Here is a 17,919-nt window from a genome sequence, read left to right as displayed (position 1 = left end):
GAACCCACCTTTGTTCACAAATCACATATTGAGGAAAGAGATGCAAATATCGCAACCAGAAGGCTTACTGTCAATATCGAAAATCGTTAGGTATCTGCCTCTCTATCGCACTTGCCCATTCGAGCGATAAGCCCCCTCCAGACTATGTGCGTGAATCGCGGCGCGACATCGCGGAGCGAACATATCGCTAAGTTGACGTATGCCTCCACACTCGCACGCTTCACGGCGATTTCGCAGTTTGGATTGCGGCAATATGGCGGAAAAGCATCAGCTGATCGAGTTTAACTGTTAGTTATCTATGGCATCATACGTGATTTAGCTGTTTTTCCATTTTGTTTTATTGTAAAACCGTAAAATATAGCTGCTTAATATAATATATCATAATATAATTAATATTTATCTTGCCACAGAGGAGCCAAAATATTGTGTAATGTGGAGTCTTGCAAGTTCGCGCTTCGCGTCTCCTTTGACGCGGACCGAAATACCGACAAAAAACGGAGAACAAGGCGCGAAGGCGTGAACAATCTGCGAAATCGACGCCACACTCGCGTTCGCGGCTTCGCCCGCGATTCACGCGCATAGTCTGGAGGGCGCTATAGAGGATGGTCAGAGCGGCTACCGCGAAAACCGAAATTCGCAAATTGCGGGGATCTTTCTCTTTTACTCCAATGAAGGCGTAATTAGAGTGACAGAGAAAAATCCCCGCAATTTGCGAACTTCGATTTTCGCGGTTATAGCCCAGGGTAGGCCGTATAGTTGTTGTGAGGAAACTTCTATCAATCGGCGTTAGGGCTCCATATTATGAAGGATTTTACTTTCAATATTTTATTTTCAGCTTGGACGATTCATTTAAACCTAAAGTGTGCCTAAAGTTTGTTATGGTACTTACCTATCCTATAATCATATAATAATATGTACTTAGAGTTAGACCTAAATAAGTCTGCAGCGATTTTCATAGCCTAGCTAGATTGTGCAAGTGTTATTTTAAACGTCAAACTTCTGTGAAATTATGACGTACCTACCTACCTACCTAAACAATAAATAAATAAAACTTACACATTGTCAAAATCGTTGCAAAGTTATCTTGGTCTAACTCTACCTACCAGACTTAGGTAGGTATATTATGAGCTCAATGAGTAACAGAAATAAGATCGCCAGAGCGAAAACATTCTATCATCGTTCATCTAAAAATATACCTCAGCGTTATTTTGATCATTCATGTTTCTGTTCCTTTCAGTTTTGTTCGTAAATACACCAACTGTTGGGAAGTGATTTGAGTGTATTCGAATATAATATTATTTACTTTTTATACCGGCATCGGCATAGCCTGTTCTATATATATATATATTATATGACTACAGTCTAGGCGCTCATAAAGGTAGGTGGGTAAAATCTAAATCGAGACTTAGACGAAATTGTTTTCTTATAGAATAAGATTAGATAATATGTAGATTATATGATGATTTATTGATTATTTACTATCCATTTAATGCATGGACGTTGAAACTTGCTTACCCGCGCGTTATATTAAATAAATGAGGATGATTGATGACAATGATGACAAATAATTTGCACCGGTTCCTTAAACAACTTGTACAGTTAGCGCTTGAACCTAAGGTCCCAACGTCGCCATACTAGTTGTATAGAATGTAGACTTATGTTAGGGCACCGACTGTACCACTGAAAACTGAAAATCGATTCAAATGATATTCCGACAACGATACATTAAGTAGGTATATTAAATTTCAATTAAATTCAAGCCCATTGAGGCTAATACCAGGGGACCGATTTTTGAATTTCGATCGCTCGATTTCGTATATTTCGTTCAATAATATCTCCACTACTAGGCATTTAAATTCTACTAATAGAATTGAAATCGAGTGGTCAATACCACTAGATTCCAAATTTCGATCGCTCGTATTTCAAAAATTAGCATTTCGCCGTTTTCCACCGATTTTCGAGTGGCGAAATCGAGCGATTGAAATTCAAAAATCGGCCCCCAGCATGAAAATAACTATTTCACCACACCAGCTCGTAAAGGCTCGGTACGCTTGTGGTTCAATATTAGAATCTTTCGCTTGCGCTGGTACCAATATTAGCTCAATGAGTAAAGCAACAACTTTACCCAAAAAAACAGATAACCTGTTTGTTTAATAGACACGACACAAAATTAATTCATTATTGCAAAAATGTAGACATGGCTAGAGAACGGTAAAATAAAAAGTACAAAAAAAATGTAGGTATTTAGGGTACCTCCTATAATGGATTTTGGCGCGATTTTTGTATGGGGCGTGTTTACTCGCAGGGCGCGCGCGCCAAATAAGATAGCAGTTTTGCTAGAAATATTTGAATCTCACGGGTAGTAAAATCCACTGACATCTTCCAAAAACTTCATGTTCATGACATGATACTGAAGATAATTCATGAAATCATGACCGGTTAGTGAAGGACCGTTAATTTTTGGTCGGGCAGTGGAGGGACGTTATTTTTTGGGTAAATTAGTCGATATCCCATACAACCCACCCATGCTAAAAAACTGGTTTTCCTGTTTGTTGGCATAGGTTTCAGTCAACCTACAAAAATTAGTGCGAGGAGACAACTTATTATTTCTGCAGTTACACCATACAATGATACAACAGTTTCGAGACTTTAGTGATTCTAGATAATAAGTACCTATTTTAAAATATGTACTTAAACATTTTTTTTCAGGCCAAGGACAATGTCGAGATACAAACAACCACAACCGCTTGAAAGCTTAGCTTTGAGCAGGCTTGGTGACTGGATTGCAGTACAGGCGGAGCTTCTCATGGCGCCCATTTCAACACAAGCTCAGCGGGACACTACTATTGCTCAAATATCACTATCGCGTCACATCGATAGTATTCGTAATTACATTGATTACAACGTTCCATGGATGGTTCATGATTTACTGGTAACTGAAGTTATAAGAGCGCTGTCGACGCTATTGGAAACCACTAAAAAGGCACACTTCCGAGGATCTATGGGAAAGTTTGTCAGTGAAATGAATGTCATTGTGAGAATGGTCGAGACTTTGTTTACCAGAAATTTGACTTATGTTTCTATCGATATCATACCAAAAATGATGCGTAGCGTTTTCTATTCAAAATTACAAATGCTCTCAGGTCTAGTTTACCTGAACCTGGGGTCCCTCTCTGGAGGCTGGAAAACAGCCGACATGGAAGGATCCATAATTGAAGCACTCAAAGAACTTCATAATCTTAAATACTTGACAATAAATTACGATTGCACTGATAATATCTTACATTGTCTAATACAAAATTGTAAAAAAATCGAAAAATTGGATGTATCTAGTTCCAAATGCGTGACAAATGAAAGTATTAACATCTTGGCTAAGTTATTAACCCTGAAAGCTACACAATTATACAGGACATCTGTGACATATGAAGGCTTTGCAAGATTACTCATTAAGAGTAAAAACCTTGAGGACATTGGGCGCTGTGACGATATTGGTAAAGTTTTAGAATACATTGATTTAACAACTTCTTCTGCTAGACCATTAAAGTTGAAAACATATGTTAGTCGATATGCACCGGCAAACCATTTGCAGTTAGCAGTAGATATGTGTCCGGATATACGAAGCATGACCGTCTTCCACAATGCTGTGCATGGCGATTTAATGATGCTCATAGGTCTTAAGGACCTTTGTGAGCTTAAATTACTGTCGTGTGATTTCTACGGGGATCAAGTTAAACAGATACTTCAAGTTAAGGGCTGTAACATCATACATCTACACCTTGAACACGTGGATCAAATAGATTTAAACGCTTTAATGTATATTAGCCAGATGTGCCCTCTTCTAGAACATTTAACTCTCTATAATTGTACATTGATACAACATACGTCGTTATATACAAAAAAGTTAGAGTTATTGCCATTCCGAAATCTAAAGCAGTTTACTTGTGTAGCAACTTGCAATGATGATCAATTATCTTTTGTTCTTGCTAATGCCTTAAATGTAGAATATGTTCACTTAGGTACCGCCGTTAATATAACAGATGAATTTGTATTCAAACTTTTAGATAAAAATCCCCTGATCCATTTAAAAGAATTTCGGATCATGCATTCTGATTTTTTAACTATAGTATCGATTGAAAGGATTATTCAGAGTTGTATGAGCCTTCGAATATTAGTAGAGTTGGAAAGTTGGACTTCACTAACAGAGAGTGACCGAGAATATGTTAGAAATTATATTAAAGTTAGTAATTTCAATATCGACATGGCTCCTATTAGAAGATATGAGGTACTGAACAACTAAAGTTTACCTAGTCTAGCTATAACTAGTCTAGCACAAACTATGGTTTTCAAGTTATTTAAATAAGTTTAATATACTTAAGAAAGGGACTAATAACGAATAATAAATTCTAATGATTATTCGATTTTGACATCCGTCGCATTTATACATGTTCTATAAGGACTTTAGGCCCCATTCGGCAGCTTTTTCAACATGCGTTAAAAAAGCGTTTGAATGACACAAATAGATAAAACCATGTATGTATTCACACGACAGCGGTGGCGCTATTTATCAAGCGTTGTTGGATTTTCGACTTTAACCCTTAGTCGTTAAATCGAATTTAGAGTGCGGACAGATTCAAGCGCTTTTTTAACGCGCGTTGAAAAAGATATCGTGCGAATGGGGGCTTAATAGTGGAAACAGTTATGGATCGCTGCCATATATGACCCAAAATTTTTTTATTAAGCTATGAGCTTCATCACATATGATCTTTGAGTAATTCTAAGCATTTCTAGCCTGGGAGGCAATAAGAAGCGTGCGTCTAGTCTGGGAGGGCGGGGTACAAAGATGGCCGCCACCCGTCATCATTCAAAAAAATCTGTTCTGGTCCTGGTGGCTACTAGGGCAAGTTTGGTATCATTTTAGTATAAACTGAAGACGTAGATTTCATTGCTGATATTTGTTTTTTTCAGTTTCATAGTAATTTTGCAAGAAAAACGTAAAAAGATGAAAATTTAGGATGGAGATTTTTGCTTAGAGAGCTAATAATTTTTGTATAGTGGATTAAACTATCATACAAAAAATACTATAATAAAGTAGTGAATAGAATCAGGCGTTACTTTGCGGAAATCCATACTAATTAAAACCAAAATATTACTTTGCTAATCCGCGAAAAGATAACGTGCTAGTCAATCAGTGCTAACCCGTTATACTTACTTGCGTATTTTTACATGCAACTAATATTCCCACCCTCCCACCGCAAAAATAAATACGCAAATAAATATAACAAACCACCACCAAAAGAATAAACCTCGACACGTGTTTCGCCTCTCTACGAGGCATCCTCAGGAGTTGTTGACGGTCTGACGCCCGGCAACGGAATGACCTGTCTAGAATGGTCGGCCATATTTATACCTTGACCACTCCCCCTACCGTGCAAGTGTGAGTGAGATGGGCAAATTCGTAATAACGGCGATGACGCAACATTCAATTGTTCGTTAAGAATCATGCCCCTATTGTTGTACCTAATTATTTCCAGTTGTTCCAGAACACCCAAACGCAATCCCTTTTCGCAAACATGTAAAATATCAAAAGAATGATTCTCAGATAAAGTGTGACCTGTATCTAATAAGTGCTTTGCAAAATTGGACTTCTCTGGATGGTTATGTCTATATGACGCAACATGCTCTTTATACCTAGTAGTGAAACTACGTCCCGTTTGCCCCACATACACTTTATTGCAATCGTCACAGGTAAGCTTATAAACTCCAGACTTTTTCAAATTCTCGATCTTATCTTTGCCATTGCAAAGCTTTGAGTGCAAAGTGTTATTTGTCTTAAAGGCCACAGGAATGTCGTTAGACTTCAAAATTTTGTAAATTGCATCAGACAACTTGCCAACATAAGTTACGCTCGCTTTATATTTCTTAATCGGTTCAGAGGATCGCGCCGCATACAACATAGTGTTGACCATACTATTCCGCTTTTTCCTGATGATACCATCCACAACAGACTTATCGTAACCATTTGAAACTGCTAAGTGATAAATATTATTTAATTCAATCTGATAGTGTTCATCAGAAAGAGGCACAGTCAACATTCTATGCACATATATGGTGCGGCTTCTTCCACGCATCCGTGGCAGCATAAGTTGGCTGCTTTTCATTGTTATGTGCATAGAATGTTGACTGTGCCTCTTTCTGATGAACACTATCAGATTGAATTAAATAATATTTATCACTTAGCAGTTTCAAATGGTTACGATAAGTCTGTTGTGGATGGTATCATCAGGAAAAAGCGGAATAGTATGGTCAACACTATGTTGTATGCGGCGCGATCCTCTGAACCGATTAAGAAATATAAAGCGAGCGTAACTTATGTTGGCAAGTCGTCTGATGCAATTTACAAAATTTTGAAGTCTAACGACATTCCTGTGGCCTTTAAGACAAATAACACTTTGCACTCAAAGCTTTGCAATGGCAAAGATAAGATCGAGAATGGGAAAAAGTCTGGAGTTTATAAGCTTACCTGTGACGATTGCAATAAAGTGTATGTGGGGCAAACGGGCCGTAGTTTCACTACTAGGTATAAAGAGCATGTTGCGTCATATAGACATAGCCATCCAGAGAAGTCCAATTTTGCAAAGCACTTATTAGATACAGGTCACACTTTATCTGAGAATCATTCTTTTGATATTTTACATGTTTGCGAAAAGGGATTGCGTTTGGGTGTTCTGGAACAACTGGAAATAATTAGGTACAACAATAGGGGCATGATTCTTAACGAACAATTGAATGTTGCGTCATCGCCGTTATTACGAATTTTTCCATCTCACTCACACTTGCTCGGTAGGGGGAGTGGTCAAGGTATAAATATGGCCGACCATTCTAGACAGGTCATTCCGTTGCCGGGCGTCAGACCGTCAACAACTCCTGAGGATGCCTCGTAGAGAGGCGAAACACGTGTCGAGGTTTATTCTTTTGGTGGTGATTTGTTATATTTATTTGCGTATTTATTTTTGCGGTGGGAGGGTGGGAATATTAGTTGCATGTAAAAATACGCAAGTAAGTATAACGGGTTAGCACTGATTGACTAGCACGTTATCTTTTCGCGGATTAGCAAAGTAATATTTTGGTTTTAATTACTATAATAAAGCGCAATTCATGCAGATTCTAAACATATACACGTTTAGTAATATCCTGCTGCAAAAAGATGCTGAAATAGTTATTTGTACAACAAGAGATCAAAGTTTGATATTTCTTCGAGTGCTTATTTTGAGTCCCGTGCAAGCGAAAGATTCTATAATAGATTCACGAGCGTAGCGAGTGAATCTAATTTAGAATCTTGAGCGTAGTAAGGGATTCAAAAGCGCACGAGATGTAAATAACTTTGATCTCGTGTAGTACACAAAATTGTTCACCCTAAGCAGTGAGAACATACCTAGAGGGACAGAGATAATAGAACCCAAGTATATCGAACTTGTATTAGACCCCGCATGTTGAAATGACATTTGACTATAAAGGTCACTTGAATGTAATTTTGTCTTACTCAGTGAGCAAAATCGCATTTTGCTCACTGACTAAGACACACTCAGTGAGCAAAATGCGATTTTGCTCACTGAGTGAGACAAAATGAGCAAAATCGCATTTTGCTCACTGTTTTTAAGAAGCAAAGTACTCTTGTTCGAGCTGCTGAGGTGAAAAAATTATTAAATGACCGCAGCGCGGGTAGTTGGACTCTCGCTAGGCGGCGTTTATCTTACAAAATGGTCGAGTACGAGTATCTACGTAGGTATGCTTACTTTGCTAGATTTTATGATGACGAATAAAATGCTTTCTGTATATTTAATGTCCGCAGTTTCCAGTACACAGACATAATTCTGTGCACTTTAATTTTCTTTTTATGCAGTTGCAACGATTGTTGCAACCTGCCTTGCACCGGCAACGAGTGAGTTCCAGGCACACACTTGCAACATCGGATAAATCTGACCAAACAGGAGTCCATTCACTGTCTTCCATTCTCCAGCCCCAAGAAGAAGGACTCGGAAGCTTTTGGAGAGGCACTAAGGCCTGTCCCCAGACATGGACTCCTTGGTATATTGCCCGAAGTGTGTGCTGGCGAAGAGCGGCTTCCGTTGGAGGGATATTTTCTAGCTGTCTGTCCCTCTTCGTAAATAAATATTTTCTGCACACGAGAGTCCAACTACCCGCGCTGCGGTCATTTAATAATTTTTTCACCATCTTTTTGCAATAGGATATTACTAAATGTGTATATGTTTAGAATCTGCATAAATTGCGCTTTATTATAGTATTTTCTGTATAGTATTTTTGGCCATTATACAAAAGTTATTAGCTCTCAAAGCAAAAATCTCCATTCTAAATTTTCATCTTTTTACGTTTTTCTTGTAAAATTACTATGAAACTGAAAAAAACAAATACCAGCAATGAATTCTACGTCTTCGGTTTATACGAAAATGATACCAAACTTGCCCTAGTAGCCACCAGGACCAGAACAGATTTTTTTGAATGATGACGGGTGGCGGCCATCTTTGTACCCCCCCTCCCCTTATTGCCTCCCAGGCTTGAAATGCTTAGAATTCCTCAAAGATCATATGTGATGAAGCTCATAGCTTAATAAAAAATGTTTTGGGTCAACTTCATAACTGATTCCGCTATTAAGGAGCAAGCGAACAGCCCCTAAAATATGCACCATTTTTGTGGAAATATGATATTCTTGTTCTGAAATGTTTTATTCAGGTGTCCAGTAATTGAGAGATATTTAAAACCTTAAAATCGTATGTCTGCATACAACTCCTATTTCAGAATAATAATTGGACATTTCTTTTAAGCTCGAAAGTGAACAAAAAAATTGACCCTGAAGGCTTCCAAACTAGTCGAAAAATCCCACACTTACCCCAATGCCCCTTACAAGAGTTCTGTGAATTGGATCTGATGCCTACCTACAATAAATTAAATATCTGTAAGTTTATTTGAATTTTCCATTTTTTTCATTGTTTGGGTTCTCCTGACCTCCCGTAGGGGTCCGTAGTCAACTAGGAACCCTTAGTTTCGATGTGTACTCGGTCTGTCCGTCTGTACGTCAGCGGCTAGCTACTACTACTAGGAATCTTAAACTGCTTAAGTATATCAATCCGTGATTGTACATTTATAATATTTAAGAACTATTTTAGCTTATTATGATTGTTTTAATTTTTGGATATTTTCAATGAAATAAATGTTATCTTACCTTATAAACGAGGACATATTCGTAAAATAAAAAGTAAAAAAACCTCCCGTATACGTAAAGTGGGATGTTTTGTTTTTCACTTGAACCCTGTCCTCGTAAGGCCCAATAAGAATGTTCACACAATTTCAATCTGATTAGAACCTTTGATAAACCAAAGAATCCAAAGATTATAGTACAGATGTAGTGCATAATTGTTTGCAATCGTATTTTCTCGGAAGCGTTCGTACTTGTCATGCTACTTCAGTCAACCTCAGTACTTATTGTACTGAGACTGACTGAAATAGCATAACACGTTCGTGCGTTTCCGTCCGAGGTTTCCGTGAAAATACGATGGCAATAGTACATTATTGTCGAGGCTCGGAAGTAGCTACTTGCAGGCTGAGGATTCGTTTTAAACGGACGACCTTGGGAGTCCGTTTAATTGAATCCGAAGCCAGCAAGTAGCCTTCCAGCCGAGTCATATATAGTGCTTTTCTCAAAAATGGTGCAAGAAATATAAATATCATAGAAATATTTTACAAAAGCAACTTTCTTACGTATATATTTTCACAGAAAAAAGTAGAAACAATTGAAAAAATTAGCTTTGCCGCCTTTTTATTTTTTTAATAAAAAAATAGAAGTGTATTTTTCTGCCGAAAATACGCCAACCTATTTGAGACAGCTAAATAGTCGCGGTACTAATCATCTGTTTGGCTGTTTAATGGGCCTGTGCCTTCATTTGATATGGCCATTTCAACTTTTAAAAAGTTTGGAACTCGACAAATAATGGAATTTGTATGCAACATTGCAGTCCCAAAATCGAGACTGCAATGTTTTTAACTTTTTAATTTTTTGACTGACCATAAACTACGCGCTTCGCAACCTATTTTTTAAACGGCAAAGTCGACTTTGCCGTCCATTTTTGAGAAAAAAAATATTATGCGTCACTGTGGGCAAGTCCGTCTCGTCTACAAGGCAAGTCCGTCAACACGTCATAACTTTTGAATTTGAAGGCGTATGCGACTTTGGAGTCCAGTCGATTAACCAGTTTTTCGCGCTAGTTCCGTCACTGTAAAACAGATGGCGCTGTGACAACCACTTTCAGAGCAATCTGCCTCAACAAGTCATTTCGTGTTTTGAACTCGAAGCGAAGTCATAGTGCGATGCCGTTCGAAAAAAACTTGTTAAAAATAGTTTTTGAAAAGATTGTGCATCTGAAAGTAACTACGTAGGTAGCATAAGAACTAGTTGTCTTTATTCTATTTTTAAAATATCAGAAATTAGAACCGTTTTTCCCCCGAAGGGTAAAAAACGGATATTTAGGTTTCTGCCGAAGCCTGAACCACGATTGAGATTACACCCTTGTAACTCAGCCCTAATTTGGTGAATTCTATGACCAGTAGCGCCATCTACCGCGTGTTTAAGTTAACCACAGAACGCACGGCGTCAGCGCCGGCTGTCTGCTCTTCAGTACCTTAAGCCGGCAAGGCCCTTAGGCGTGGTTCAGGCTTCGGCAGAAACCTAAATATCCGTTTTTTACCCTTCGGGGGAAAAACGGTTCTATTTAGGTATTCTTGCCTCTGCCTGAACCACGATTGAGACGTGTTTAAACCTCTGCCGGCGCTGGTTCGGGCGTACTGTGAATGCTGTATATTATATATATATATATTATATGATATATTAAAAATGGGATAACAAAATAAGGACCAATAAGAAATTTCGCATGAGATTCGAATGGAATGTTTATTTAGAACTCAAAGAACTTCTTAGTTAATCTGCTGCAAAACAAATAAGTAGCATAGAAAATATAATGCTCTGAATTCTTAGTCTTTGGATTATACATTTTTATATTGAATCAACACTTAAACAAAAATGTTTATTTAAGAGCTCGAAGAAGTACTTAATTAATCTGGTACAATTGAGTAACCTAAAGAAAACATAATACCCTGTATTATTAGTCTTGATTTATAATCTTATATTCAATCAACATTTAAACGAAATATTTATATGGGAACTCAAGAAATTAGAAACTAATCTGCTACAATTAAGAAGTCTAATAAAAATAAAATATAATACCATGTATTATCAGTCTTTGATTTATAATCCTGTATTGAATCAACACTTACACAAAGTATTTATTTAAGAGCTCAAAAAGCTACTTATTAATCTGCTACAATAAAGTAACCTAATAAAAATAAAATATAATACCATGTATTATCAGTCTTTGATTTATAATCCTGTATTGAATCAACACTTAAACCATATATTTATTTAAGGGCTCAAAGAGCTACTTATTGACCCCTTACCGCATGTAATAAAAATTATTTGTTTAAATTTGAACTTTAATAGCTGTCAATAGAGTTGAATATCACATCCGCCCTATATGGCATTGTATGCGGAAAGGGGTTAATTTGTTACAATTGAGTAACCTAATGAAAATATAATACCTTGACTAATAAGTCTTGATTTATAATCTTAAATCGGATCAACACTTAACCAAAATACCTTGAGCGAGGTAATGAGCAACCTACATAATTGGTTTTATTCATACTCTTATAAATCAGCTGTTAACTATTTAGGAGATACATAGAAATTTTACTACACTAGTCAATAGGAGAAAAACAAACGTTTAGATTATTATTATTACTAGCTGCCGCAGCTGATTGAATTTCCCGAAAGTAATGGTTGAAGAAGGTGTTTTTGGATCGCCAATTTCCCCTCTTCATGACTTCATCAATATCCATATTCTTGCAAGTCCAATTCTCAGTGGCAACTGCAGCTCGGATGCTTCCAGCTGTGGCTGATATGCTGGCTTCTTTGAAAAGGGTTCTTAACCACCCAGCTATGACCGCACGTGATGCGCCTTTCACAACACCTCGCGTGGTAATAAAAAGGTTTTCTAGCTGCTTAGAGTTCCGGCGTACTTGCGACAGGGCTATTACTTGCTTAATCCAATGAACAAGATTAAATCTTAACTCTGCCTTAGGTCTCAAACACCACCCAGATTGTCTGTATGTAGAGCTATCAGTCTTCGATCCATATTTTGGCCAAAATATTAACTCTTCTCCTTTCTCTTCGAAGTGGCCCGGTTGTATGCTCAGTAACGTTAAGTCATGCACTCTTCGTCCTGATGCAAGGAGTAGTAATGTTGATGCGTGACGAGAAACAGCAAACAAACTTCCTTCATCTAAATTATATGACTCCAAGAAGTTTAACAGGTCTTCCAATTTCCACAAAAGAGGAGCCCTACCTTTGGGTTTTTTGGATAGGATTCCTTTAAGCGTGTGAACCACAACTGGATGTGTAGCTAGCAGACTACTTCTGTTAGGGTTTGTAAACGTAGCTACTACCGACTTATGGACTAAAATGGTACTAGGTGCCAGCTTCACTACTTCCCACAAATGACAGAGGAACCGGGCCAGATCAGTTGGCCTTGGATCAGCTACGTTTACTTGGTTCTCGGATGCCCACATACACCATCTACGCCATGCTGGGCGATAAGTCTTTAAGGTTGAATTTCTCCAAGAAGCTTGTAACAGCTCTAACTCCGAATTGTCCCAATTGAAGAGTTCATCGGTCCAGCCCGTATTGTCCAAACCTGCAAATTGAGGTACTTTATTCCTGGTGGTGGAAGGTTGGTCTCGAGATCCACGAGGTGATGAGGAAGATCTGGGATGTGCCATGGCTGTTTGATCGCTCGTTGTTTTATTGCTGGCGTCCAAAATGCTTTGTGCCAATCCGGAACTACCATTAGGTAAATACCTGTCGACTCTTGTAGGTGATGGAGTACCCTTGGGATCAGAGCCGGAGGTGGGAATATCCAACCCAGTTTGTATTGCCAACGTCGGCTGAAGGCATTCGTAAACCGACTCCTGATGTCCGTCGCGTCTTCCGACACATAGTTCGGCACCACTGCTGACCTCACTGATGCGAACAAGTCTATTTCCGGAGTGCCCAGTATCTGGAACACCACTTTCGTTATCGAAGGTTTTAGGTGCCACTCCGGTAAGTTCTTCGACCTCGAGAGACTGTCTGCCAGTCCGTTGTACGGCCCTGGAATGTAGCGAGCTACGAGGGAGCAGTTGTATCGGTCGCACAACCGAAGGATTTCTGTTGTCGTTTCCAAAAGCTTTCTTGATTTTGTGCCCCCCTGTTTGGTTACATAAGCCGCTGCCGTTCGGTTGTCCGTCTGCCATATGGCCACCACGTCTCTCAGAGACGATCCTAACCTTTTGATAGTTTCGTAGAGAGCCCACAGTTCTTTCTGGTTGCAGTGCCATTGTTGTTGTTCTGCGTCCCAGCGACCCCACAATTTCTGGTTGTTCGCTATTGCACCCCAGCCAGCATCTGCCGCATCGGTGGTGATGAACGTGTCCGGTTTGGATTGGTGTATGGCTGTACTTCTTTTTATATTTCTTGTCCACCAATCCAGTTCGGCCAGGGATGCATCTGATATCAGGTGTCTTGTGTGTCGCATTGACTTTAGAAGCTTGTTGGAGTCTATCTGCATCCATCGACAATGTAGTCTTCCTAACGGAACCGTGAACGACGCAAAGTTTAGTTTTCCTAGAAGAACCTTTGCTTCTCTCCAGCTCCAGGATTTTCTGATGACGAATTTTTTGATTAGGGTTTTTATTTTCCCGGTCTTGGAGTCTGAGAGCATCTTTTTGTTCTCGAGGGTGTTCCAGATTATGCCCAAATATTCTAAGCACCGAGTTGGTTTCAGTTGGGACTTTCTCTTGTTTACTACCCAGCCGAGCTCTTCCAGTTTTTGAACTACAAACCGCGATTGGCTTTGTAGTGTGTCTGGGTCCGGGTGACTTACGAGGAAGTCGTCTAGGTAAACTACCATTTTTATGCCTGCAGTCTGTCTGAACCAATGTGCCAACCAGTTCGTCAGTCTTGAGAAGGCATGTGGCGCGCTTGACAGCCCGAACGGCAAGCAAGTCATCTCGTAAGTTTTCCCGTTGAATGCCAGAGATAGGAATCTGCAATGTGTTGGTACTATCGGCACATGATAGTATGCTTGCGAGATATCTATTTTTGTCATAAAGTCTTTCGGGTTTAGAACTGCTGGCACCCTGTAATGATTTAAGAGCTTGAACTTGGGGGCATATACGTATTGATTTAGAGTCTTTAGATTGAAAATGGGTCGATTTGATCCATCGGTCTTTCTCCTCAGGAACATTGTTGAAAGAAACCCCCTTTTGTGTCTGCTTTCGCGAATCGCGCCGCTTGCTAGCATATCTTGTATTTCCCTTGCCATCTCTGTAGTAGGACGAATCATAAAGGGTTTTTGATGCCTCGACAGTTCTACCAAAGGGGGCTTCTTCCGAAAAGGGATTCTGTAGCCTGATATTATTTTTAAAATTTCCGACGGAGCTCCTATTTGTGACCACATTTTCAAGTAAGCTGATAGTTGACCTGCCCTGAAGTCATTGTTTTTTGGCCCCCCCCCACTTGTTTCGGCCTCCAGTATTTCTATTGTTCCTGGTTCTGTACGGTATGTTCTTTCTGGTATTATCATTGGCTGTTTGCAACCTCCTGTAGGAATTGTTGCGCTTGAAAGATTCTCTTCTAAACTGTACTCTCCGGTTAATGGCCTCAACTTTTCGAAAAAATCTGTTGCCGTCTTTGGCAGGCCGGAGGGATTTGAAAGCCTTCCTAAATGGAAAAAAATTATGTATTCCCCCTTGGTCTTTTACTGTTTGTGACAGTTCGGGCTCCTTAAACAAATGCGTGTCTGAAGGCGGTATGCTGTGGAGCACTTCGTGGAGGACTTTATTCTTGATTTTATATGTGTTCCTTCTTTGTCGTATAATTTCAGCCCTTCGTCCACAGACATACTGGAGCAGGTCATCTGAGCTTTGACGAAACTTCGAATTGTTGGCAAGAAATTCTTCACCAACTTTCTGTTTAAGCTTGACTGGCAGTTTATCACACAGCTCATCGAAAATTTTCCTTTGTTGTAAAAGACCATTAGTAACCGCTCCGAGGGTTAGATCGGCCTTCTCTAGTATTTGTAGTGACGTCCAGTTCGGCGTAATTCCCGCAAATTGGTTGTTGACTTTAAGTGACGAGAACATCGGTGTAGCTTGGAACTTCTTTTGGACGTCCAAAAATTTTATATTCGTCCAGCCGTCGGTCTCTAGCCTTTGACAGTCCTTTCCTTGCTGCACCAGTATTGGGTCTGCTTTCGACAGTCTTGCCTCCGATTCTGTCGTATGGGGCTTGAAGTTAAACGTCGAAGCTTCCAACGAGTGTCGCCTTATAGGAGATTTACCATTGGCCTTGGCTGACTGAAGTTCCTTCAAGCGCTGCTCAGTTTTCCTAATTTCCTCTTCGATGACCTCTTTGGATTCATCATCGCGAACTGATTCCACCTCGTCTTCGCTGCTTCCGATTTGACAGGGTTCCGTGGTAAAATCTGCCTCTTCGGAAGCAATGTCTGACCTAGATCCATATGAAATGTTTAGGGATGAGGCTCCAATTGACGCGTGTTTGTGTATCTCATCAAGTTTTTTGTTTTGCTGAGATTGCATCTCCAGGAGTTTATTGAAAAACTCCATTTGTATCTGTAAAACAGAAGCCATAAGGTGCTCGCTACTGTCCTGCTGAATAGAGCCGGAGATCTTTTTCGGAGGAGGGGGTGAGCATTCTTCTGTTCTGCTCATGACGAGGTGTCGCTTAAGATTTCTAGGGCCTAAGGATCCTTTTAGATTGGATTGGGGGGTCATCGATCCGGGTGTACTGCAATCAGACTGGCTGACTCCTCCGCTTAGTATTCTAGATGTCGCATCCCGGTTCGTAAGCTTTCCTTGTAGTTTCAGCTCTCTTACGGTCCCCATGAAAGCTTTGTAGGAGGGAGCATGGAGCTTCTCCATTACACTGTGCGGTGAGTATAAAAGGGCCCTCCCCAGGGGCCATTTTAAGAGGAATTTCCGTATGCATCTGTAGGCCCTCTCGGAAAGATCCTTGGCGTTTGGAAAAAACGCTTTAACTAGCTCGACGGTGGGTAGAGCGAAGCGCAGCTTGCTGTCGGTGGCCGCCGACAAGTTGTCCCCAAACAAGTCCTTGTGGGACAAATCGAGGACCTTCCACTCTTCCCAGCCAGTGGGGTAGTTATTTTGAATAATTCCTAATATTTCAGAGAAGAGTTCCTTTTCTTCTTCGTCGTCCGGGGCTATTAGAGCTAGGTCGCCCAACGTTCTCAATGCAGTGTCTTCCGCCATTGTCTGCAATCAATGGAATGACTAGATTAGTTGACGAATGTATAACCTTACATCTCGTCTAACCAGACGATGCATTTGTGTATGTCGCCAGGGCGACGCAATGTCAACTCCGGGAACGAAACATTCACGGGACGACCCGTGTCGCCTCACGGGACGACGCTCTGTCGTCTCACGGGACGACGCTCTGTCGTCTCACGGGACGACGCTCTGTCGTCTCACGGGACGACGCTCTGTCGTCTCACGGGACGACGCCCCTGTCGTCTCACGGGACGACGCCCCTGTCGTCTCACGGGACGACGCCCCTGTCGTCTCACGGGACGACGCTATGTCGTCTTACGGGGCTATGCCTTCGATGGGCGATGGCATGTCGTTTTACGGGGCTATGCCTTCGTCTCACGGGCGATGGCAAGTCATCTTACGGGGCGACAGTCAATTTGTAACCACATGTACAATTAAAATCTGACGGTGCCTATTTGAGGTCACTGCGTCTCGTCGCTGGGCCATGGGCACCGAGCGGAATGCCCCAACAACCAAAAATCACTCTGACTTACCAAAGATAGCAATTTCTCGATCTTTTTCTTGCTTCACTTTTTTCCACATCAATGCACGCACTACCTAGCTGAGTTACAAAAGCGTACTGAAGAGCAGACAGCCGGCGCTGACGCCGTGCGTTCTGTGGTTAACTTAAACACGCGGTAGATGGCGCTACTGGTCATAGAATTCACCAAATTAGGGCTGAGTTACAAGGGTGTAATCTCAATCGTGGTTCAGGCAGAGGCAAGAATACCTAAATAGCTTAGTTTTGTAATTATACGTTCCAAAAATTTGACTAAGTTGGAAAGTCCGTCTATTATGTTCAAGGCAAGTCCGTCATATGCCGGACTTTCGTTAAATCAGAGATTACCAACTGTTTTTGCGACTTTCATATTATAATGATTTGATAAGGTATCAAAAAATCCTCCTGACTTTGCGCATGATGTTACTTTATTAAATTTTGATCTCAGTAAATTAAAAGAAACGATTAAAATTCATTTTAAAATTACTATTGATCTTTTATTTCGGAAAAAAAAAAATAATTATGTTTAATTATTTGCCAAAAAAGGTTTACTACCCCATTTCGGTAGTATATATAATATATAACATCAACATGTTTTTTGAACAAGCTTGCGTTGTTTTTTACAAACATTATCACTTCAAAAATGAAAAGTGAGGGCATCGTCAAAATTTTTAAGTCCTTGAAATACGGTACGCAACTGTCGGGTGTTTTGATTCCACACATTGCTCTAATGCACCTCTTTTGTGCCTTAAAAACTAATTCTCTATTTGTGGAATTTCCCCAAAAGATAATACCATACCGCAACTTTGAGGCTACAAAACCATGATATGCTACTAAAACTGCGTGAGGAGTTGCTTTTTTGGCTAATATATGTAGAGCGTAGGCATACTGACTAAGTTTTTTGCACATTTCTT

The 17,919-nt window shown here is 40.0% G+C and overlaps 1 protein-coding gene across 1 annotated transcript; it reads left to right on the top strand.

Moving 5' to 3' along the window:
- The first annotated feature begins 2,667 nt into the window (after positions 1 to 2,667).
- On the top strand, positions 2,668 to 4,298 carry LOC134790751 (uncharacterized). The gene has a single exon (XM_063761672.1). The coding sequence runs from the start codon at positions 2,720 to 2,722 to the stop codon at positions 4,295 to 4,297; it is 1,578 nt and encodes a 525-aa protein (XP_063617742.1). The 5' UTR covers positions 2,668 to 2,719; the 3' UTR covers position 4,298.
- The last annotated feature ends 13,621 nt before the right edge of the window (positions 4,299 to 17,919 follow it).

This window comes from Cydia splendana, chromosome 5 (genome assembly GCF_910591565.1).
Source record: "Cydia splendana chromosome 5, ilCydSple1.2, whole genome shotgun sequence".
Lineage (NCBI taxonomy): Eukaryota > Metazoa > Arthropoda > Insecta > Lepidoptera > Tortricidae > Cydia > Cydia splendana.
The sequence above is the reverse complement of the archived record's forward strand: the minus strand, read 5'-3'. Positions and strand labels throughout refer to the sequence as shown.